This window comes from Trachypithecus francoisi, unplaced genomic scaffold (genome assembly GCF_009764315.1).
Source record: "Trachypithecus francoisi isolate TF-2019V2 unplaced genomic scaffold, Tfra_2.0 Lachesis_group20, whole genome shotgun sequence".
Taxonomy (NCBI): Eukaryota; Metazoa; Chordata; class Mammalia; order Primates; family Cercopithecidae; genus Trachypithecus; species Trachypithecus francoisi.
In genome coordinates, this window is record NW_022681466.1 from 64,950,819 (window position 1) to 64,972,143 (window position 21,325).

General features: G+C 55.0%; 2 protein-coding genes across 8 annotated transcripts; one reads left to right on the plus strand and one right to left on the minus strand.

Annotated features, from left to right (window-relative positions):
• Positions 1 to 2,153: 2,153 nt before the first annotated feature.
• PLSCR3 (phospholipid scramblase 3) lies at positions 2,154 to 7,291 on the plus strand. Of its 5 annotated transcripts, none has more exons than XM_033184779.1 (8): positions 2,154 to 2,559; positions 2,765 to 2,946; positions 3,215 to 3,450; positions 3,540 to 3,582; positions 3,685 to 3,905; positions 4,168 to 4,257; positions 6,237 to 6,398; positions 6,590 to 7,291. In XM_033184779.1, the coding sequence occupies exons 2-8, from the start codon at positions 2,940 to 2,942 to the stop codon at positions 6,644 to 6,646; spliced, it is 816 nt and encodes a 271-aa protein (XP_033040670.1). In that variant the 5' UTR covers positions 2,154 to 2,559; positions 2,765 to 2,939; the 3' UTR covers positions 6,647 to 7,291. The 5 variants fall into 5 exon arrangements, with proteins under 5 accessions (XP_033040670.1, XP_033040668.1, XP_033040672.1 ...); XM_033184777.1 differs by having other exon boundaries at positions 2,157 to 2,559; positions 4,096 to 4,257; XM_033184781.1 differs by having other exon boundaries at positions 2,157 to 2,559; positions 2,891 to 2,946; positions 4,096 to 4,257.
• Positions 7,248 to 17,323, minus strand: TNK1 (tyrosine kinase non receptor 1). 3 transcript variants are annotated; one of them, XM_033184774.1, is made up of 13 exons: positions 16,726 to 17,323; positions 14,533 to 14,786; positions 14,302 to 14,372; positions 14,006 to 14,197; positions 13,758 to 13,913; positions 13,361 to 13,644; positions 12,859 to 13,129; positions 10,977 to 11,071; positions 10,468 to 10,632; positions 10,164 to 10,243; positions 8,314 to 8,612; positions 8,135 to 8,230; positions 7,248 to 8,047 (listed from the first exon to the last, which is right to left on the minus strand). In XM_033184774.1, exons 2-13 carry the CDS (start codon positions 14,693 to 14,695, stop codon positions 7,934 to 7,936), a joined length of 1,986 nt encoding a protein of 661 aa, XP_033040665.1. In that variant the 5' UTR covers positions 14,696 to 14,786; positions 16,726 to 17,323; the 3' UTR covers positions 7,248 to 7,933. The 3 variants fall into 3 exon arrangements, with proteins under 3 accessions (XP_033040665.1, XP_033040666.1, XP_033040667.1); XM_033184775.1 differs by lacking the exon at positions 16,726 to 17,323 and adding an exon at positions 16,400 to 16,416; XM_033184776.1 differs by lacking the exon at positions 8,314 to 8,612.
• Between the last annotated feature and the right edge of the window lie 4,002 nt (positions 17,324 to 21,325).

The window sequence follows — 21,325 nt, forward strand, 5'->3', positions numbered from 1 at the left end:
TAGGCTGGGTGTGATGGCCGACACCTATAATCTCAGCAATTTGGGAGGCTGAGGCAGGTGCACTGCTGGAGCCCAGGAGTTCAAGACCAGCCCAGGCAACATGGCAAAACCCCGTCTCTACAAAAAATACAAACATTAGCTGGACATTGTGGCACATGCCTGTAGTACCAGCTACTCGGGAGGCTGAGGTGGGAGGATGCCTTGATCCTGGGAAGCAGAAGTTGTAATGAGTGGAGATCATGCCACTGCATTCCAGCCTGGGCAACAGAGCAAGACACTGTCTCAATAAACAAATAAACAAACCCTCAGAGGGGACCTCCAGAGTGACCTAAAGGGGCTGGGTGTGGTGGCTCACGCCTGTAATCCCAGCACTTTGGGAGGCCAAGGTGTAAGGATCACTTGAGGCCAAGAGTTTGAGACCAGCCTGGCCAACATGGCGAAACCCTGTCTCTACTAAACATACAAAAATTAGCCGGGCATAGTGGCTGTAGTCCTGGCTGCTTGGGAGGCTGAGGCAGAAGAATTGCTTGAGCCTGGGAGGTGGAGGTTGCAGTGAGCCAAGATCGTGCCACTGCACTCTGGCCTGGGCGACACAGTGAGACTCTCAAAAAAACAGAAAAACCAGAGTGACCCAAAGGTCCAGTGGCAGAGCCAAGGCTGGGTCTGCAGGCTCCTTCCTCCCAGTTCACTGCTCTCACTGCATTTCCATCCTTCATCTCAGGTGGCATCTAGGGCCCAGGGGGAACTTCCACATGGAGAACCACTGTTGCAGTACGTCTCACATCTCTTCTCTGTCCAGACCCTCCAACACTTCCCATCTCAGGGTATAATTCAGTGAACTAAAAGGCCATGTGTGATCTGGCCTCCTGTGACCTCTCTGACCTTCCCCTTGTTAACTCCATTCCAGTCTCACTGGTCTTCTGCCTCAGGACCTTTGCCCTTGCTGTTCCCTCTGCCTGAAACACTTACCCAGTAATCTGCACAGCTCAGTCCCTCACCTCCTTTAGGTTCTGGGTCAACTATCGCCTTCTTTTTTTTTGAGACAGAGTCTTGCTCTGTCCCCAGGCTGGAGTGCAGTAGCAAGATCTCGGCTCACTACAACCTCTGCCTCCCAGGTTCAAGCAATTCCCCTGCCTCAGCCTCCCAAGTAGCTGGGACTACAAGTGCCCGCCACCACACCTGGCTAATTTTTTTTTGTATTTTAGTAGAGACGGGGTTTCACCATGTTGGCCAGGATGGTCTCCATCTCCTAACCTCGTGATTCACCCGCCTCGGCCTCCCAAAGTGCTGGGATTACAGGTGTGAGCCACCGCGCCCGGCCTAACTATTGCCTTATTGGTGATGCCTTCGTAGCCTGACCTTATTTATTTATTTATTTATTTAGAGATGGAGTCTCGCTGTGTTGCCCAGGCTGAAGTGCAATGGCGTGATCTTGGCTCACTGCAACCTCTGCCTCGCGGGTTCAAGAGATTCTCCTGCCTCAGCCTCCCGCGTAGCTGGGACTACAGGCGCCCGCCACCACGCCCGGCTAATTTTTGCATTTTCAGTAGAGATGGGTTTTCGCCATGTTAGCCAGGCCTGGTCTCAAACTCCTGACCTCAGGTGATCCGCCCACCTCTGCCTCCCAAAGTGCTGGGATTACAGGCATGAGCCATCGCGCCCCGCCACGATCTTTCTAAAACACACATTTGAACTTCTTTGTTCTAAAAATGTCTCGGTGGACTCCTTGCTGCCCGTGGGGCCAAATCCCAGCTTCCGCACAACCCGCCGTGTATGTGGACTGCACTCTGTCTCTAAACTCATCTCTTGCGCCACTGAGCCAGTGCTCCCCAAGGCCAGGACTGGTCCTGGCTTAGGATCCAGTCGAAGAGACTCGTCTAGGGGGTCTTTTCTGACCGCGCGTCCTCCTCTGGCCCTCTAGGCGCCCAAGCACGCTCACTGACACCGTTTGGCGGCTTGTCACCTGCGTGGCTTGGGCACTTGCAAAAACTGCTGTTGCTGCGAGGTGCCCGTGTGGGTCACCGCTGCGCCAGGGAGAGAAGACGGCGAGGTCGCCCCTGGGAGGCAGAAGGCGAGCCAGGAGCCAGTACTGGAAGCCAATGAGTGAGTGTGAAGGGTGTTCCGCTGCGTCAGCGAGGCCCGACCGCCCTTGGGAGGAGGAGCCCAGGGGCCAGCGCGGCGCTGGCCGCCCTCGCCTCCCACCAAGGGCGCTAAGCACGCACGCCGCCGACCTGGCGGGATTCGCGGGGCCCGGGCCCAGCCGCCGCCTCCCACAGGCGCTCCTATTGTCCGGGCATCTGCAGTACGAGCGGAAGAGGCGGGAACGCCGGCGACGCTGAGGAGCAAAGCACACGCTCGGCTTCCCGGGGCAGCGGACGGCCTCCTTCTTCCCCGCGCAGACTCACCGCCCAGGAGGGGGCGGGCACGGCGGGTCGGGGGGCGGGGCCGGGGTCGGGGGGCGGGGCCGGCGTCCGAGCTCCGGCCCGCCTCCGCCTCCGCCTCCGCCAGCTCCTGTGAGCCGCCGAGTGCTAGGCACCCGGGCTGTTCTGGGGGCTCCAGGTGAGCGGGGGCACAGAGGGGTCAGGGAGACCGCCCTCGAGGTGGGGCTGTCGGTCTGACTGCGAGTCCATCTGTCCTGCCGTCCGCCCACAACCTCCTCCGCAGGATGAGAGAACAAAGGGAGGGGGCGGTTCTGGGGCCCCCGAGGGAATCCTGGGTCCCAGGTACCCAGCCCCGCCCGCTGACACTTGGGTTTCTCCCCGAGTCAGAGGCGCCGCCCAAGAGACCCTGGGCCGGCGCTGGGCGCAGCTGCCTCTCCGCGTTTTCCTGTCCGTCTTTGTGTCTGTCTCTGTGTCTGTCTGGCTATCTCCGAGTTTGCCTCCGCTTCCAGAACTAAGCCACCCAGACACCATCATCCCGAAACCTCAAGCCCTTCTCCCATGGCAGGTAAGTGTGCGCGCAAGTCCGGGGGTCTCCGTTATCCCCCCACGGACTTGAGAGCCGGGTGCGAACACATCCTCCCGGAATGTGCTCGGACTGGCTGGGTGGGGCCCCTCCCTTCCTTCCGGGGAACCTCCACCCTGCTCCCCTGCCCCATCTTTCTCTGCGTCTTGCCACCACGTTTCTCCTGAAGCCTTGCGACCCATGGGCTGATGAATAAGGGGATGAGGCCGTGGGTCCCTTTCTCATCTATCCTGCCCCCACCGCTTCACAGGCTACTTGCCCCCCAAAGGCTACGCCCCTTCGCCCCCACCTCCCTACCCTGTCACCCCTGGGTACCCGGAGCCGGCGCTACATCCTGCGCCCGGACAGGCGCCAGTGCCCGCCCAGGTACCTGCCCCAGCTCCCGGCTTCGCCCTCTTCCCCTCGCCCGGTCCCGTGGCCTCGGGGTCTGCTGCCCCCTTCTTGCCACTGCCTGGGGTGCCTTCCGGCCTCGAATTCCTGGTGCAGGTGAGTGGGAAGGAGTGAGGGCGGATGACTGGGAGGGGACCTGGGCGTCCAGATGGGCCAGCTGATGTGCGCGCCGCCCCTCTTTCCAGATTGATCAGATTTTGATTCACCAGAAGGCTGAGCGAGTGGAAAGTGAGTAGAAGGAGTGGGAGGTTGGACCTCATGATGGTGGCCTGGATGGTGGGCTCCTGGGCGCGCGAGGCTCTATAAGTCTCTCCGTGTCACCCCGGGCAGCGTTCCTAGGCTGGGAGACCTGTAACCGCTATGAACTGCGCTCTGGGGCCGGGCAGCCCCTGGGTCAGGCGGCCGAGGAGAGCAACTGCTGCGCCCGTCTGTGCTGTGGCGCCCGCCGGCCGCTGCGTGTCCGCCTGGCCGACCCCGGGGACCGCGAGGTGCTGCGTTTGCTCCGCCCGCTGCACTGTGGCTGCAGCTGCTGCCCCTGTGGCCTCCAGGAGGTGGGAGGAGGAAAGGGGCCGGGAGGGCGGGCCTTGGTGGGGCGGGACAATGATGAGGTCCACCTGAGATGAGGCCTGGATCAGGTGGGAGTGGGCAGGTGGGGATGGGAGGTTTAGTGAGGGCCAAGTAGACACATGATAGAGCTGGGACCCCTGCCTCCGCAGTGACCCTGTCTGCTTCCCACTCCAGATGGAAGTACAGGCTCCCCCAGGTACCACTATCGGCCACGTGCTACAGACCTGGCATCCCTTCCTCCCCAAGTTCTCCATCCAGGATGCCGATCGCCAGACAGTCCTGCGAGTGGTGGGGCCCTGCTGGACCTGTGGCTGTGGCACAGACACCAACTTTGAGGTATCAGGAATACTAGAGGTTCTTGGGACCTTCGTAAACCTAGATGATGCTTCCATGAGGCAGGGTAGTTAACACTAAGGTCAAGACCCTGAGCTCATCAATCCAAATCCACTGTGACTCCGACCACATTTGCAGCATTCCTCCATTTGGAAATAGAATGGCCCCGTGGTCTTACAAAAGCATAACAATGAGGATTTCATCTTCAGGAGCAATGTTGATTATTACACGTGGCCCTGAGATGGGCAGAAAAAAAAAATCTAAGGCCAGCCTGGATTTGGGGTGAAGGATGCTTAAGTCTGTGTGGGCTGGGCCCATGTGGCTGCTGTGTATGAGTTTGTGAGCCCAGGCCCTGGAGCAAGCACGATTTTAACATGTTAACATCCTGTGGCCTGCCCTGCTAAAGTAGAATCCACATGCCCCTGCCATTCTGAAATCCAATATATCCTTCTCACTGTGTATTCCTGTCACCAACCTGGAAGCTGGAGATCCCAAGTGGTGAGAATTTCAGAGAAAGGTGAGGCCTGGGAAGCACCTTGGTTTCTAGAAGACAGACCCTTGAGTTCTTTTTTTTTTGTTTTGTTTTTTTGTTTTGAGACGGAGTCTTGCTCTTGTTACCCAGGTGGGAGTGCAATGGCATGATCTCAGCTCACCACAATCTTCGCCTCCCAGGTTCAAGCAACTCTCCTGCCTCAACCTCCTGAGTAGCTGGCATTACAGGCATGTGCCACCATGTCCGGCTAATTTTGTATTTTTAGTAAAGATGAGGTTTCTCCATGTTGGTCAGGCTGGTCTCAAACTCCTGACCTCAGGTGATCCACCCGCCTCAGCCTCCCAAAGTGCTGGGATTACAGGCATGAGCCACTGCACCCTGCCGACCCTTGAGTTCTTTAAGGGATAATTCCTTGTGCAGATAAGGGAGAAACAACGGGTATAATCCAGTAGACTTTCCAACGCTTCTAATGAGGTACCCTACCTAAGGTTACTTTGCAAAAATGAGTCACCTTGGTAGCCAGAGGGAGATTCCGTGATGAGAACCAGTTGGGAATAAGATGTAATAACTGTGATCTCCGGATGGGAATGTATAGGCTGTGGGGTTCTCATCGGGCCAGTGTCCCTTTTACATAATTATAAATGATCCATACTTGAGGCTGCACCCGTAGGACCACGGCAGGAAGTGCCCCAGAGCTGTAGGACAGTGCAGGAAGGGGATGGGAATGACACAAAAGGAAATCACTCCAGTTCTAATCCTGGAGAATGAGCACAGGAAAAGGACCAGGAAGTCACGGGGAGTAACTACCCACATTGGCAGGGCCTGTTGCTGTGTGGCTCAGAGAAGCCAGTGGAAATTGTGGTCCTCAAAGGCTACTTACTGCTGCCCCTCCCCACAGTGGATAGGTGTGTATCCCCTCTAGATGAGGCTCTCATGCAGTGCTGGGCAAGGCCCTCCCCTACTTTGCAGATTAGAGAAAAGGTACTCTTTGGGGTAGACAGCCTTCTAGGAGCCTTCTTGGCTGGTGAAGTACAGCCAGGATTCTGGTAGCTTTCCTTGCCCTTTTGGCCAGGTTACTTTGTGCAGGGCATAAACTGTGCCAATTGTGGGTGGCAGGGGCATGGAGAACCAGAGCAAACCTAGCAAACGGCCATACCCTAAGGGGGTTGGATTATATCATGCTTCCATTTCTCCCACCACTGATGTTCAGTTCTGTCATGCATCGCCTTTGGATAGCAGCAGATCTGAGTCTGAATCCTAATTTTGGGTATAGACTCGCAGCGTGATCTAGAGTGCCTCAGTCTCCCCAGCTGTCATGCTCTGTGATGGGAACCAGTTGGGAAAGCGATCACTGGGTGACCTCTAGAGGGGAAGATTCACTGAGTGGAGACCCTGCAAATCCATACATGTGACTGTGGGAGTGAGACTGGAGCAGGTGAGACTGGCTGCCTCCTCCTTAGTTGGGTCCTTCCTCCCTCCCGGCTAACAGGTGAAGACTCGGGATGAATCCCGCAGTGTGGGCCGCATCAGCAAGCAGTGGGGAGGCCTGGTCCGAGAAGCCTTCACGGATGCAGATGACTTTGGCCTACAGTTCCCGCTGGACCTGGATGTGAGGGTGAAGGCTGTGCTGCTGGGAGCCACGTTCCTCATTGTGAGTTGGCTGCCCCTGCCCCCACCTCCTGTCTGTCCTTTGCTGTTATTCGAAGCTTTATGCATGACCTGGCCTCTTGCTAGGGGAAAGTCAGGGATAGGTGTTGTGGGGGTTGAGGTTCCAGAGCTGGCCTGTGACAGCCGAGCTGGCTGGCCCAGCCGGATCTCCCGTTGACCATGGCCTCCTCTTAGGACTACATGTTCTTTGAGAAGCGAGGAGGCGCGGGGCCTTCTGCCGTCACCAGTTAGAGGCCACCATGGTGTGAGGAGACCATCACCTCTTCGAGAACTCCAGATGGTTGCCTGCACTGGCCCCTCCTCCGGGCGGCCCCTTTCCTCCATGTACACTGCAGGGGACAGAAGGGGGCCCCCACCCCTACCCTACTCCCTGGCCTCCTGCCCCTGTGGTACCCAAGGAGGGGTATGTATGAGAGCCCCTCTCCTGCTACCTCCCACCATTGTCCCAGCAGTCCCTTGGCACACAGGCATATCAGCTTTCACGCTTTCCCCACGCACTCCCTCCCACCCCCTTCCAGGGCCTCTGCTCCAAAGGCGGCCTCTGGAACCCAGGACTCTGGGGTTTTACAAGAGGGCTGGGGTGGGGAAGGGCAAGCTGCACCAAAGATGGTGGACATAGCCACCCCCCCAGCATCTGCTTGGCCAATTAGTTCAGCCTCAGACCATGGCACTTCAACGGGGTCTCCACCTGCCCATCAACAGCTACAGGGGGACCCCAGTGCCAGCTTCCTCTCCCACTAGGGCCCTGCCGTCAGCTGGTGCTTGCTGCGATTCCTGTGCCTTATGTAACCGCCCTTCCTTCCCTTGCCCTAGGAAAAAGGCTGCATCTTTATATGTTACATTCATATAAACTTTGTAACTTTTTGGACATTGAAAGATATATGTAATAGGGGAGGGTAGAAGGAGTTGATATGGGAAAAAACAAAGGGGAATGTGAGAGCTGGGCTGGGGCAGGGGCTAGCCCATCTCATAATCCATACTACCAGCATCAAATGTCCTGGAGTTCAAGAGAGCAATCGTCATCACCCACGATGGCCCTGGACCAAATGAAGGCAGTTTGGGCCTATACCCCAAGTCAATATGGCGGCTTCCATCATCCAGGATGGCTGCCCCACAGAGTCCAGTGTGGTAGCTGATGGCAGTTCAGGATGGCTGTTCGCATGGTCCAGTGTGACCCCTTGATCCTCTCTAGTGAGTAGAAGCTTCCTCTGGATATGATGTACAGCAGCTCTTTTCCTCCAAGTCCTCTTGTTTGAGAATGTAGTGGGCAGACTAGATCCTTCTTGGCCGAGCCAAAGGAGCTTCAGCCTTCAGAAGCCAAGGAGCATAGGAGGGCGGAGACATTTGCCAGTGCCCAACCCTGGGCTCCTCCTCCACGTGCCTATAGCAGGTAGGATCTCCCCAGGTGGAAAGTCTACCCCCGTCAGGACCTTGTTCTGGTTCTGTTTAGTCCCACGTGGCCAGGCCCTCAGGGGCCTAGGCTTTTCATGCTGGTGTCCGTGCCCACAGAAGCTGAGCTCAGGGCCTGGCTAGGACATAGCGGCTGGCAGCTGAGAGATCCCACTGGTAATGCTCCAGGATGCGCCGGCAGTCAGCTCTGGACCGGCTACTCAGGTGGAAGAGCTGGTCTACCTGTGGAAGCAGGAGGGTGGGCTGCAGCTGACTGCCAGGTTGCAGGGGCAGGAGAGGAGGGACCCCAAGAGAAGGGACTGGCTTTACCTTGAGGTTCCGGATGGCAGAAACCACATCTCCGCCAGTGGCTCCTAGTGCTGTCTGGCACTCCTGGTGGGTGACCCCATGCACACTCAGCTCCACCTGTAACAGACAAAGCCCCACTCAGGCCCCTGCCCCTGCCTGTAGCCCCTTGTGGCCACCAGGCCATTTCAGTGAGACCTCACCTCCATAATCTTCCTCCGCAACTCAGGATCAGGCAAGAGGCCTCCGGAGAGGGCGGCGGCTTTACCGGCTCCAGGTGCTCCCATGGGGAGATTGTGTGGGGGTTTTTTTTTGGGCCACAGAAGCCTCTCCCTCGGGGGCTGGCTGGGCTGAGGAGAGCTAGAGGATAAAGGTGGGCGTGGAGGCAGGCCAGGGGGTCCTTGGGGCACAGCTCTGGCTTGTCGAATTTCAGGGGGGCTTGAACCACCCCCTGTGGGGCGAGGACCCAGGGACAGAACTGACTCCAGACTCCTGGAAATGCCTGCACAGTTGAGAAAGAAACAACTTGATCTCGTCTCGCTGCAGCCTCCACCTCCTGGGCTCAAGCGATCCTCCCACCTCAGCCTCCCGAGTAGCTGTGACTACAGGTGCATGCCACTATGACTGGCTAATTTTTGTATTTTTGTAGAGACGGGGTTTTGGCACATTGCCCAGACTGGTCTCAAACTCCCGGACTCAAGCCATCTGCCCACCTTGGGCTCCCAAAGTGCTGGGATTACAGGCGTGAGCCACCATGCCTGGCCCCACTCTCTGTCTTCATCTGTGCGGAGCTGGATGGTTTTGCAAGCATTTGCAGATGAGCTAGCCAGCCCTGTCCCTGGGTGGTTCATGTTCCAGGTGAGACAATGAGACAGATGTGCAAATGGACACCAAGGCCTAGGCAGAGGGCCCAGAGTGTGGAGGTGCTCTACAGTAGGGAAGGCAGGAGGGCTTCCTGTCTTTTAAGATTCCACAGGCCGGGCGCGGTGGCTCAAGCCTGTAATCCCAGCACTTTGGGAGGCCGAGACGGGCGGATCACGAGGTCAGGAGATCGAGACCATCCTGGCTAACCCGGTGAAACCCCGTCTCTCCTAAAAAATACAAAAAACTAGCCAGGCGAGGTGGCGGGCGCCTGTAGTCCCAGCTACTCGGGAGGCTGAGGCAGGAGAATGGCGTAAAACCCGGGAGGCGGAGCTTGCAGTGAGCTGAGATCCGGCCACTGCGCTCCAGCCTGGCGACAGAGTGAGACTCCGTCTCAAAAAAAAAAAAAAAAAAAAAGATTCCACAGTAGGCCAGGCGCGGTGGCTCACACCTGTAATCCCAGCACTTTAGGAGGCCGAGGTGGGTGGATCAGGAGGTCAGGAGATCGAGACCATCCTGAAAAACACAGTGAAACCCCGTCTCTACTAAAAATACAAAAAAATTAGCTGGACGTGGTGGCGGGCGCCTGTAGTCCCAGCTACTCAGGAGAGGCTGAGGCAGGAGAATGGCACGAACCCGGGAGGCAGAGCTTGCAATGAGCCGAGATCGCGCCACTGCACTCCAGCCTGGGCAACAGAGCGAGACTCCGTCTCAAGAAAAAAAAAAAAAAGATTCCATAGTATAGGGCTGGGTGCAGTGGCTCACGCCTGTAATCCCAGCACTTTGGGAGGCCAAGGCGGGCAGATCACCTGAGGTCGGGAGTTCAAGGCCAACCTGGGGCAACATGGTGAAATCTCATCTCTACTAAAAATACAAAATTAGCCAGGCGTGGTAGCGCATGCCTGTAGTCCCAGCTAGTCAGGAGGCCGAGCCAGGAGAATTGCTTGAACCCGGGAGGTAGAGGTTGTGGTGAGCCAAGATCACGCCACTGCACTCCAGCCTGGGCAAAAAGAGTGAAACTCTGTCTCAAAAAAACAAAAACAAAAAAAGATTTCACAGTATAGCTAGGATGCCAGTAGACAGAATTCAGAGGAAGGAAATAATAGATGCAAGGGCATGGATCAGGGCAGGGGGTCGGAATTGACGGGCTGGTCTTGATCTCCTCAGAGACTCTGGAGTCCACCACACCCACCTTTCATCCTCTCCAGGGGCACGTTTCTCCTCTGGCCCCGTGCTGGGGGCACATCCCAAAGATTTGCCTTCTTTCTGTCTCTGTCGGAGAGGGATCCAGTTCGTCCTCCACACCAACCCTCCCCACCCCACAGATCAATACACCCTCCCAAAAAAACTCACGGGGGAACCTAGGAGACCCAGCGCCCAGGGTGGAGGCTGCAGCTTCATTCTGGTCCTGTCCCCAAGCTTCCTTTCCAGAGAATCTCCTGGACTTCATCAGTTTTCCCAGCCCACCCCTGTCCCCCACCCTTTCAGGTCCTCACCCATCTATGCTTCCTGGGTGTTGATCTCCCCGGGCAGGGGTGCCTCTGTGAACTGGACGGGTGACTGGCAAGCCCCCCGCATCTGCCAGCGTCACCGCTGAGGCTGGGAAGCTGCCCACTTTGAAGGTGCGACCATTCTGGCCCTTCCAGATTGTGGAGTCGGGGCTGTGGAAAGAGGAGCTGGTAAATGGGATAGGCATAAGGGCAAGAGTTAGGGCTGGGCCCTGGCCCACAGTCAGCTCACCACTAGGCTATGTGCCTTGGAGCTAGCTGCATCTGCCTAGAGGAAGGGAAGCATTTTCCCTAATGCAATAAGGCTCTATGGGCCAGCAGTGGCTCCAGCAGGGAGGCCAGGACCATGCTGGAGCTTTCAGGACCCAGTGGGGAGAGGAGATGAGACAGAAGATCAGGGTTAAGGAGCTGGAGAGAAGCAGAGAAGGAAGGGATCAGGAATGAGGTTGGGAGGGTATCCTCCTCCTGAGGATGCTTGGGAGGTACGGGACTGTCACCTGCCCTCGATGACTGTGATGGGGTCACCAGTCTCCATCCTCAGGGCGCCTGGCTCTGTGACATCCCTCACACAGCATCCTTCCGAAGGCCAGGCCTGTGGAGACAGGCGGAAAAGGTGGCTGGGCTTGTGGCCTGAGTCAGAAAGGTAATATGGGAGCAGGAAGAAAGAAAAACCCCACTCTGTATGTCATCTGTGCTGGGCCCAAGGTGGGAATCTCCCTGTCCCCCAGTTGTAATTCAGTGAGGAAGGCAGACCTGGATCCCATGACAAACAGGTCAGGGCTCAAGGAGCAAGCAAGGGCCCTAGCTCTACCTAGGGGGACTAACAGGAGCGTCATCCTGTACACTGCTTTCACTCCTCATCCAGGCCCGTCAGAGCAGCCTCCCAAGCCCCTCTGGGAAATGTCCACTCCTCTGCAGCCTCACTGCCTCTACCCTCACCCAGACCTCTTCATCTTCCTTCTGCTTCACAGCCACTGTTGCCTACCTGGTCTCCCAGCCTCAGCATCATCCCTCTAATCCATTCTTGCGCCACACCAGAGTGCCATCACGGGCAGAGTGGCATGTAACTCCCCTGCTTAGTAGGCTTCCCTGGCTCCCAAATGCCTTCAGAATCAAGACTAAACTTTAGTGGTAGAGTGTAGCAGCTTAGGGAACAGCTCTGAAGTCAAACTGACTGGCTCAAATCCCAACTCCTCCACTTACCATGTGACTTTAGGTAACTCTCAGTGCCTCAACTGCCCATCAGTAACATGGAGATAATAATAATTACCTCATCCAGGCCGGGCATGGTGGCTCATGCCTGTAATCCCAGCATTTTGGGAGGCCGAGGCGGGTGGATCATTCAAGGTCAGGAGTTCGAGACCAGCCTGGCCAACATGGTGAAACCTCATCTCTACTAAAAATACAAAAATTAGCCAGGCATGGTGGCAGGCGACTGTAGTTCCAGCTACTCAGGAAGCTGAAACAGGAGAATTGCTTGAACCTGGGAGGTGGAGGTTGCAGTGAGCCAAGATCCCACCATTGCACTCCAGCTAGGGTGACAGAGCAAGACTCTGTCTCAAAAGAAAATAATAATAATAATAATTACCTCATCCAATGGTTGAGAGCATTAAATGAGCGAATCTGCATACACGCCCATGTAAAGCTCACAATGCAGTGTCCTGCACAGGTCAAGTGCTCTACGTGTTAGCTTAAAACGCTTTGCAAAGCCCTCCATGACACAGCTCCTGCTCACTCTGCTGCCTCATTATTATTATTATTATTTTTTTGAGATGGAGTTTCGCACTTTTTGCCCAGGCTGAAGTGTAATGGCGCAATCTCGGCCCACCACAACCTCTGCCTCCCGGGTTCAAGCGATTCTCCTGCCTCAGCCTCCCGAGTAGCTGGGATTACAGGCATGCACCACCATGCCCAGCTGATTTTGTATTTTTTAGTAGAGACGGGGTTTCTCCATGTTGGTCAGGCTGGTCTTGAACTCCCGACCTCAGGTGATCTGCCCACCTTTGCCTCCCAAAGTGCTGGGATTACAGAGGTGAGCCACCGTGCCCCAGCCTGCGGCTTCATTACTTCTATTTCCCCCTCCCACACTGAGTCCTTCTCTTCCTCTGCCTGTCAACATGACTGTAACTGAGTGCTGTCTCCTCTATGCCCCTTTTCTGGCCCAGACACAGACCCCAGCCTTTCAGTCTGCATCTGTGTATCCCCAAGTTGCCTCCTCAGGGCTCTGATCTCCCTGCAGGTAGGGACTGCATCTGTTTTGCTCAGAGCTGAATCCCAGAGCCCAGCACAGGCACCTGGATATGTTAGTCCTTGCATGGAACCCTGGAAGAACGAATGGAGGGAAGAGGGACTGTATCTGGTGAGGTAGGGGGTTCCCACCTCTTGCAGCAGCCCCTCCAGGTGGGAAAAGCTAGGCCGGTCAGCAGGGTGGGGGGCCCAGCAGCGCAAGGCGAGGGAGTAGAGGGCCCTGGAGCAGACGGGAGGCCTAGGCAGCCTGGCTCTGTCCTCCAGCCGCTGCAGGATGAGGTACGGTGGGACCCCGGCCCAGGGTTCCTCGCCTCCGGAGAACATCTCCCACAACGTCACCCCAAACATCCACACGTCCGAGGCAGACGAGAAGGCTCCGTGGCGCAGGCTCTCTGGAGCACACCTGCGGAAGGAAGTGGAGCTGAAAGGGGCCGGACACGTGCTCCTCGGCGGCTCACCTTCCACGGAGCACCCTGGAGTGCTCCCACCTTTCACAAAAGTCCTCTTTTCCTAGGAGGATAACCCTTCTGGTCCCAGCTTCCCTCAGAAGCCCGGCCCCCTCCGATCTCCCTCGGCTGCTGCCCTCCGGATTCGCCCGGCTCAGAGCCCGATCCCCCCGCGGGCCCGCGCTCACCATGCGTAGGGGATGGGGCGGGGCCCGCCCATGACGTAGCGGCCCCGGGTGCCGCCCAGAGGCCGCACCAGCCCGAAGTCAGCCACCTTGATGGTGCGCGGCGACGCCAGCAGCAGGTTGCGCGTAGCGAGGTCTCGGTGCACCAGCCCACGGGCCCCCAGGTACGCCATGGCTCCCGCCAATTGCCGCAGGAAGAGGCAGAGCAGGGACACGGGCAGCGGGGGTGTCGGGGCCGAGGCCGTTAAGCGCGCGTGCAGGGAGCCCAGTGGCGCCAGCTCCATCACCTGCAGGAGGGAGCACCGCGCCGCGTGAGCCGGACCCACTGGTCCCAGCTTCCCTCCTGCCGCACTCTCCTGCCGCACGGCTGTCCCGGGAACCAGCGGCTGGATCTGCTCACCATCTGCAGAGGCTGGCCCAGTACAAGGCCGTGCAGACGCAGTACGTGTGGGTGCTCCAAGTTCATCATGACCGATACCTCTCGCAGGAAGTCCCCCAGTTCTGTGCCCATCGGGCCTTCGGGACCTACCCGGAGGGACTTGACAGCCACTGGGACCTGGAGGTGGGGGGAAGCAACTTTAGGCATTGTGGGCATGAAGAACAGAGGGGACAGCTGGCCTGGATGAAGTGGGCTCCCTGGACACTCACACTCTTGCCATTGGGCAGCGTCCACAGCCCTCGGTGCACCACACCGAAGCAGCCCGAACCCAGCAGCTCCCCTCTGCAAACAGCACCCTCTGGGATCAGACACTTGAGGCCCCCCTCTGGCTCAGGGAGGTGCGTTGGGCTGTCGGAGGGCAGGGTGGGCTCCTTGTGCTCAGGGGCTAAACCTCCAAGGATCTGAAACAGGGATGGGAAATCCCGTATGCAGAGCCCTGCAGCCCCCTCCCTGCCCCTCAAGCCACCTCATTCCCAGGCCCAAGCTGTCCAGCCAGAACACACACCTTGTAGACCCAGTTCTTAGACTTAGGCCCGGAACGTAGCCTTTTCAGAGCTTCGGACAGTCTGCGCTGGGCTGTGGGAGGCCAGAATCAGGGCTGGGGTGGAGGTGGGGGTGGGGAAGAGTGCGGAGAGACTTACAGGGAAGAAAAGGGCTGGCAGAGGGTTGTGGTGGGGGAAGGCAACTGATAGGCTGTGGACAGAGACACCAGGGCCTCGGGGCAGGGGTCTCTCACCAGGCCGGCCCATGCCAATGCCGTCCAGGTCCTCAGGCTTTACAAAGTCGAAGTGCTCTGGCCGAGTGACATTAAGCTCCTCCAGGATGGGCCAGTAAAACTGGGCCAGCTGGATGTCCCGGAGCAGCTTCAGTAGCCACAGGGAGCCGGCCTCAGGAAGCATGTCCCGAGAAGGAGTCCCGAAGGATGAGGGCACTCTCCTTCAGATGTTCGGCCCAGAGTAGGCCCTAGAGAGACCGGGTCTCCAGCTCCACCTGCACGTCATCAGAAACACTCAGGTAGAGGGAGGGACACAGCAGAGACAGCCAGGATCCCTGCCACTCACACACACAAATACCAGGTAGAATATTTCCTGTGCCCACGGCATCTGGGTACTCTGTCCCTTCACCTCTGAGTAACCTGCCCTGCTCACACCTGCAATTTTAGCATGCTGCCTGCTCCTACTACAGACTCCAGGTATGTTACCATCCTGACTCTGAAATATCATGGCACATCATCCACCCGGACACCCAGAAACACTGCCCTTTTAGACCTCACTCATACACAGCTGAGACATCTCCCTTCCTCCAACATGAGACATGTTTGCCTGCCACACACACTAGAGATGCCCAGATATGACAACCACACCATACCTCAGGCATGTAGGTAGAGCGCACACACACACGAAGGTACACTGCCTCCCACACACTGCCACACACACACTGAGACCTACAGATATACTGCAAAACATGGCCGAGGCTCCCAAATACATGTCCTCCTTTTTTTTTTTTTTGAGAAGGAGTCTCGCTCTGTCGCCCAGGCTAGAGTGCAATGGCACGATCTCAGCTCACTGCAAGCTCCGCCTCCCGGGTTCATGCCATTCTCCTGCCTCAGCCTCCCATGTAGCTGGGACTCCAGGTGCCTGCCATCACTTACGGCTAATTTTTTGTATTTTTAGTAGAGATGGGGTTTCACTGTGTGAGCCGGGATGGTCTTGATCTCCTGACCTCGTGATCTGCCCGCCTCGGCCCCCCAAAGTGTGTCCTCTTTTTTTTTTTTTTTTTGTGATAAGTCTCGCTCTCTCATCTAGGCTGGAGTGCAGTGGTGTGATCTCGGCTCGCTGCAACCTCTGCCTCCCGGGTTCAAGCAATTCTTCTGCCTCAGTCTCCTGAGTAGCTGGGACTACAGGCACGTGCCACCATGCCCAGCTATTTTTTGTATTTTTAGTAGAGACAGGGTTTCACCATATTGGCCAGGCTGGTCTTGAACTCCTGACCTTGTGATCCGCCCACCTCGGCCACCTAAAGTGCTGGGATTACAGGCGTGAGCCGCCGCGCCTGGTCGATATATGTCCTCTTAACGCTGAGACATTCCAGCATGCGGCCACAAAACGCCCAGGCTCATTCATGTCCTTCCATGAGATGTTCCTTGTACATACATGTCATATCCATGGGACACAGCAGTTCACTGCCTCCAAACACCTAGATACACTGCCCCACACGACTGAGACACAAAGGTCCACATGAACACAACACAGAGACATCGAGGCACAGTGTGCACACAGCATACTGAGCTATAGGGGCATAGGGCCGCCTCAAGCCAAAAGAGGTCCAGGGTCCTTGCCTCTCCTCCACCGGAGGCAGCAACATTTGAAATCAAATCATGCACTTGTCATGGCCGCTAGGCTTAGGTGCTGCCTATGGAGTCACTGAGGCTGTCAGGTACACAGTCCCACACCTACTTGAACTCAGCCCCAGGCACAGATCCCTGCCGGCAGCCTGAGTCACTAGGTCTAACTTGGCTTCAAAGCAACTCCACCAACCTTTGTTAAATAAGGCTCTGGGCCTCTGGATACTGGCAGCCTGCTCACACTTTCCCTAATACACACCTGGACCCGTCCTTTCCCCTACAATATAAGCAAGGAGGAAGAGGATCGAGGCTGGGCCTAGCTGGAAACGCGCAGGTGGGCTCAGAACCGGGCGCGAGCGGGGGTTGGGTTGGCAAGGAGAAAGCCCTAGACCCTGGGGGACCCGGCCGTGCGCGCTCGGTGGAAAGTAGGGAGCGCAGGAGAAGGGAGACAGGAGCAAGCGCGGCTGCGGAAGGGAAGGACGTAGGAGAAGGAGACAGGCCCAGCGCCTCCGGGACGCGCCCCCAGCGACGGCTGCTCCGCTGGCCCGCCCCAGCCCGGGCCCCCTGCTCGGTCCGGACCCTCACCTGGTCAAGGCGGAAGCGGCGACTGCGGAACCTCCCAGGCTGCCTGGGCTAAATCCGAGAAGGCGGGACAGGAGTAAATCCCGCGGAGGGCGGGGACCTGGCGGCTGGCCCGGGGCTGGCGAGAGCCGCACCCCGAGTTCCCTGGTGGGACAAGGTGACGGTCGCCAGGGCGGCTGGCGGCCCCTCCCTCCTCCAGACCAGATCGCCCCGACTGTGAGAAGCCCCTTTCCCTTCTCTGCTCGACTTCCTTCAGGTCTTTCCAGCCTTCTCCGAATAGCTTCCCAGCCCTCCCCAGACTTCACTCCTCTGTTTCTGTTCCCCATGCCCTCTTGCCAAATCCTTCACCTCTCAGCCAGGACCCCACCCCTTACATGAATAAGCGCCCGATAGAGCTATCCTGTTCATGCACAGAGAATATAAGGCTAAATAGGACACAGTTCCTGCCCCGTGGCAGGGGGTTCAGTTTCCTAGCATGCTTTTCTTAATGAACCCTGGAATGGGGCCAGGGCAGAGAGTTGTTGGTGTTGGTAGGGAGAGTTGGCCCTGGCCTAGACAGAGTCTACAGTTGAAGCTGTTGTTGATCACGGGCAGCCTTCCATGCCTCAGGGCACGCTTCCCCATTACTGACACTCCTGGGCTTCATTCCAGCATAATGCCTGCCCTGCATGTAAGCTCTGCAGAACCCAGGGCCCTGCACGCTTCTACCTAGCGTGCGGCCTCCGGGACTCAGTCCAGACCTTGAAGAAGGCTCTGAGAAGGAGCATTTGTCTCTGTGTCTCTCAGGGGTCCCAGAGAGGAAGCTGCCAGTCTTAGGACATCTAATCTGCCCCCTGCCCCAAGGAAGGATGTGGGAACATAGCAGCTGCTGTCCCAAGCGTCCCTTGGAGCGAAAAGCCCTCCCGGTCTTGGTAAACATGTAGGATGTTTGATCCCAGCTACCACCTCGGTGTTTCCCAACCTGGGGTCCTCTTCTTCCTCCTTGCTTATAATGAGGGGTAAGGGAGGGGTCCAGATGTCTGTAAGGGAAAGTGTGAGCAGGCAGCCAGCACCCCGAGACCCAGAGCCTTATTTAATAAAGGTTGGTGGAGTTGCCTTGAAACCAAGTTAGACCGAGTGACTCTCAGGCTGCCAGCAAGGATCTGTGCCTGGGGCCAATCCCTGCGTGGATCCTACGTGGGATAGGAAAATCTTCATAATACTGTTCTATGGTATTGTTTTCTTGCTGATTCTTTTGCCCTCCAACCAGGATCGCTCATCACACTATAATTGTTACTGCACATCTGCAATCCCTGATAGAGGTTCTGTAGCTCCACAGGGTAGGTGCTGGGCCTGGCTTGTTCATGCTTGTGTTCTAAGTACCCAGGACAGTGTGGGCATATAATAGGCATGATACATGTTGGTTGTAAAGAAGTCTCCTCAGTCTAATCCTCATTGTTGTGTACATGATCTCTCTTTACTCCCCGCTTTTAAGATGTCATTAGTGTTTTGTAGTTTTATTACAATGTGTCTAGATATTTATTTATTCGATTTATTCTGCTCAGTATGTTGTATTTCCTGTATGTATGAATTCACATATTTTATCATATTGGAAAGTTCTCAGAAACCATCCAGATATTATTCTTCCTCCGTCCTCTGTGCTCTCTCCTTTGCCAACTGATTAGGAGTGTTCCAGACCTTTTCACTCTGTCCTCCGTGTCTTTTAACCTGTCTTCTGTATTTTTCATCTCTTTGTGTCTTGGTGATACATTCAGGTAATCTCTTCCAGTCTGTCCCAGTTCACTAATTCTCTCTTTGGTTACATCTGATATGCTGTTTAATCCTCACGTGGAAGGTTTTTTAATTTTATTTTTTGGTTATTGTTATATTCATATGAAAATTACTCTACTTGGCTGGGTGTGGTGGCTCACTCCTGTAATCCTAACACTTTGGGAGGCTGAGGCGGGTGGATCATGAGGTCAGGAGATCAAGACCATCCTGGCTAACACGGTGAAACCCCGTCTCTACTAAAAAAAAAAAAATACAAAAAAATTAGCTGGGCGTGGTGGCGGGCATCTGTAGTCCCAACTACTTGGGAGGCTGAGGCAGGAGAATGGTGTGAACCCAGGAGGCAGAGCTTATAGTGAGCTGAGATCGCACCACTGCACCCCAGCCTGGGTGACAGAGCGAGACTTTTCAGTAGAGACAGGGTTTCACCATGTTGGCCAGGCTGGTCTTGAACTCCTGACCTTGTGATCTGCCCGCCTCGGCCTCCCAAAGTGCTGAGATTACAAAAGTGGGCCATTGCTCCTGGCCCTACTCTACTTTTCTTTTTCTTTCTTTCTTGTCTTCTTCTTCTTCTTTTTTTTTTTTTTTTTGAAGCAGAGTCTCTCTCTATCACCCAGGCTGGAGTGCAGTGGTGCAATCTCAGCTCACACTGCAACCTCCACCTCCCAGGTTCAAGCAGTTCCCTGCCTCAGCCTCTCCAGTAGCTGGGACTACAGGCGCCCGCCACCACGCCCAGCTAATTTTTGTATTTTTTTGGTAGAGATGGGGTTTCACCATATTGTCCAGGCTGGTCTTGAACTCCAGACCTCATGATCCACCTGCCTCAGCCTCCCAAAGTACTGGGATTATAGGCATGAGCCACTGTGCTCGGCTCCTATTCTACTTTAATCACACTATTTTACTGAGATATAATCTATAGTCAGTAACATGTACACATTTAACTGTATGATATGATGAATTTCAACAAATGTATACATCTATTAATGTGGCTAAAGATCCAGAACATTTCTTTCATCCCATAAAGTTCCCTTGTATCTATTTTTAGTCAATTTCATCCCCCAGAGGGAACTACTACTCTGATTTTTAAGACCCAATGATCTGGCCAGGCACAGTGGCTCATGCCTGTATTCCCAGCACTTTGGGAGGCCGAGGCAGGTGGATCACTTGAGGCCAGGAGTGCAAGACCAGCCTGGCCAACATAGTGAAACCCCATCTCTATTAAAAATACAAAAATTAGCTGGGCGTGGTGGCAGGCACCTGTAATCCCAGCTACTTGGGAGGCTGGGGCAGGAGAATTGCTCCAACCTGGGAGGCAGAGGTTGCAGTAAGCCGAGATCATGCCACTGCATTCCAGCCTAGGCAACAGAGCGAGGTTTTGTCTAAAAAAAAAAAGAAAGGCTGGGCACGGTGGCTCAAGCCTGTAATCCCAGCACTTTGGGAGGCTGGGCGGATCATGAGGTAAAGAGATCGAGACCATCTTGGCCAACATGGTAAAAACCTGTCTCTACTAAAAATACAAAAATTAGCTGGCTGTGGTGGCGTGTGCCTGTAATCCCAGCTACTTGGGAGGCTGAGGCAGGAGAATCACTTGAACCCAGGAGGTGGAGGCTGTCATGAGCCGAGATCGCACCACTGCACTCCAGCCTGGTGACAGAGTAAGACTCTGTTCCCCCCTGCCACCAAAAAAAAAAAAAAGAAAAGGTGGAAAAAAAAACAAACCAATGATCACTTTACCTGCTCTTGATCTTATAAATGGAGTGCTTATTTAGTTTTTTTTGTTTTTGGCTTATTTCACTCAACATAATCTTTTTGAGATTCATCTATGCTGTGTGCATATTAGTAGTTATTTTTTATTATGAAGTAGTAGTCCATTATATAAATATATTACTTTTCAAATCTAGTATCCTAATGATGGATATTTGAATTATTTTTATCCACTGGAGTTTTTTTTTTTTTTTTTTTTTACAGCTTTATTGAGGTATAATTGCCATTCTACAAACTGCCCATATTTAAAGCTTGTGATTGGATAAGTTTTGACAAATGTGTGCACTCATGAAACCATCACCATAACCACAGTCATGAACATATTCCCCTCCTAAAGTTTCCTTATGTCCCTTTGTAATCTCTTCTGTCCCTCATTCCTCAGACAACCACTGATCTGTTTCCGTCGCTCTAGACTGGCTTGCATTCCCTAGAAGTTTATGTACAGTATGCATTCTTTTTTGTCTGGCTTCTTTTACTCAGAATAACTATTTTGAGATTCATTCAAGATATTGTATGTATCATCAGTATTCATCCCCTTTCAGTGCCGAGTAGTATTCTGTTGTATGGATGTACCACAATTTGTTTATACATTCACCTGTTGATAAACATTTGCAATGTTTCTAGTTTTCACCTATTATGAATAAAGCTGCTGCGACCATTTGTCTTTAAGTCTCCGTGTGGACATATGTTTCCCTTTCTCTTTGGTAAATACCTAGGAGTGAAATGTCTGGGTCATAAAATGAATATGTTTAATTTTTATTTATTTATTTTTTTTGAGACAGAGTCTGACTCTGTCGCCCAGACTGGAGTGCAGTGGCCTGATCTCTGCTCACTGCAAGCTCCGCCTCCTGGGTTGACGCCATTCTCCTGCCTCAGCCTCCTGAGTAGCTGGGACTACAGGTGCCCACCACCACACCGGGCTAACTTTCTGTATTTTTAGTAGAGATGGGGTTTCACCTTGTTGGCCAGGAAGGTCTCGATCTCCTGACCTCGTGATCCGCCTGCCTCGGCCTCCCAAAGTGCTGGGATTACAGGCGTGAGCCACTGTGCCCGGCCCATGTTTAATTTTTTA

Coding starts and splice junctions, on each gene's coding strand:
- PLSCR3 (XM_033184777.1), top strand. Junction 3,451..3,539: donor GCCTCGAATTCCTGGTGCAG/GTGAGTGGGAAG, acceptor CCCTCTTTCCAG/ATTGATCAGATTTTGATTCA. Junction 3,906..4,095: donor GCCCCTGTGGCCTCCAGGAG/GTGGGAGGAGGA, acceptor TTCCCACTCCAG/ATGGAAGTACAGGCTCCCCC.
- TNK1 (XM_033184774.1), bottom strand. CDS start 14,695: ATGCTTCCTGAGGCCGGCTCCCTGTGGCTACTGAAGCTGCTCCGGGAC. Junction 13,914..14,005: donor CGCTGCCCAATGGCAAGAGT/GTGAGTGTCCAG, acceptor CCCCACCTCCAG/GTCCCAGTGGCTGTCAAGTC. Junction 11,072..12,858: donor TGGAGGGGCTGCTGCAAGAG/GTGGGAACCCCC, acceptor CTGTCTCCACAG/GCCTGGCCTTCGGAAGGATG.